The 1,110-nt window shown below is 41.5% G+C and overlaps 1 protein-coding gene across 12 annotated transcripts in view; it reads left to right on the forward strand.

Moving 5' to 3' along the window:
* Positions 1–1,110, forward strand: part of kansl3 (KAT8 regulatory NSL complex subunit 3) — a 19,294-nt gene that overhangs the window by 6,729 nt on the left and 11,455 nt on the right. For all 12 annotated transcript variants that reach the window (XM_020594447.1, XM_020594444.1, XM_020594446.1 and 9 more), the window contains exons 5-8: positions 256–441; positions 542–670; positions 760–876; positions 962–1,060. In XM_020594447.1, coding sequence (XP_020450103.1) covers positions 256–441; positions 542–670; positions 760–876; positions 962–1,060 — 531 coding nt within the window. The remainder of the gene's footprint in view (positions 1–255; positions 442–541; positions 671–759; positions 877–961; positions 1,061–1,110) is intronic.

The raw sequence follows: 1,110 nt of genomic DNA on the forward strand, positions 1-1,110 counted from the left end.
GTGTGTGTGTGTGTGTGTGTGTGTGTGTGTGTGTGTGTGTGTGTGTGTGTGTGTGTGTGTGTGTGTGTGTGTGTGTGAACTTGGGTCAGTTGCTAAATGTGACTAAAGCAATTTGTAAAATGGAATAGTGGCATGACAGTACTCATCTTAGGGTTTTGTAGATTAAATAACATCGCGTGTGAATATTTTTTAAATTATTCAGCTGAAAATTATTGAATTATTACTGAGTCTCTTGTGGTGTTTCATTTCTCTTAGGCTTCCAATGAGCCAATCTTGCGGAGAATAGCTGTGGACAAGTGTGCCAGGAAGGTGCGTCATGCATTAGCCAGTGTGAACTGGGACACTAAACTGACACAGTGGTTACATGTCACCATGATTGAGTCCTTAAGCCTTGCAATGCTTGCCGCTTACTTGGATGTGCTGCAGACTCTTAAAAGCAAGGTATGATGTGAAAGAATTGGTGTATATTTCCTGTCACTTATGTGCTGCATTATCTGTGATTATTGGTTTCATTGTTACACCCCTCTTTGTGTCTATGAAGTTGCCCTCACTGATTGACCGAATGTTGCTATCCTCGGCAAAGACTGGAGCTCCAAGTGCAGAAGCACTGTCACTGCTATTGAAACGGCCCTGGGATCCAGCTGTTGGAGTTCTGTCTCAAAACAAACCGGTACAACTAAATCATTAACTAAGCTTATAATAGAAAACACTTCCATACAACCATTTTGTAATTTGTTCTTAATTGTTTTTTAAATACAGAGCAAGCTTCCTGGATCCCCACTAATCCTAATTGCACCATCAAGCCCAACGAATCCTGCCCTCTCTGCCTCACGACGAATGAGATTCTGGCAGTCGCAGTTCTCCTGCCTGGGAAAGGTCTTTCTCAGTTAAATCTTGATTGCAAGAGTTTGTGGTTTTCTTTAAGTCAGAAAAGTGCTTTTGACCAGTGTTTCTATGTCAGGTCATCCCAGTGCACACTCATGTGAACAGTGGAGCCAATATTAGCATCACCCAGTGTCTAGAGCACATGCTGGGCACTGTCAGGGCCAAGGTCATGGAGGTAGGATGCTTTTTTTTTTTTCGTTTTTTTTTTTTTTTTTTTTTATTTTT

Source organism: Monopterus albus, unplaced genomic scaffold (assembly GCF_001952655.1).
Source record: "Monopterus albus unplaced genomic scaffold, M_albus_1.0 scaffold23.1, whole genome shotgun sequence".
Classification (NCBI taxonomy): Eukaryota; Metazoa; Chordata; class Actinopteri; order Synbranchiformes; family Synbranchidae; genus Monopterus; species Monopterus albus.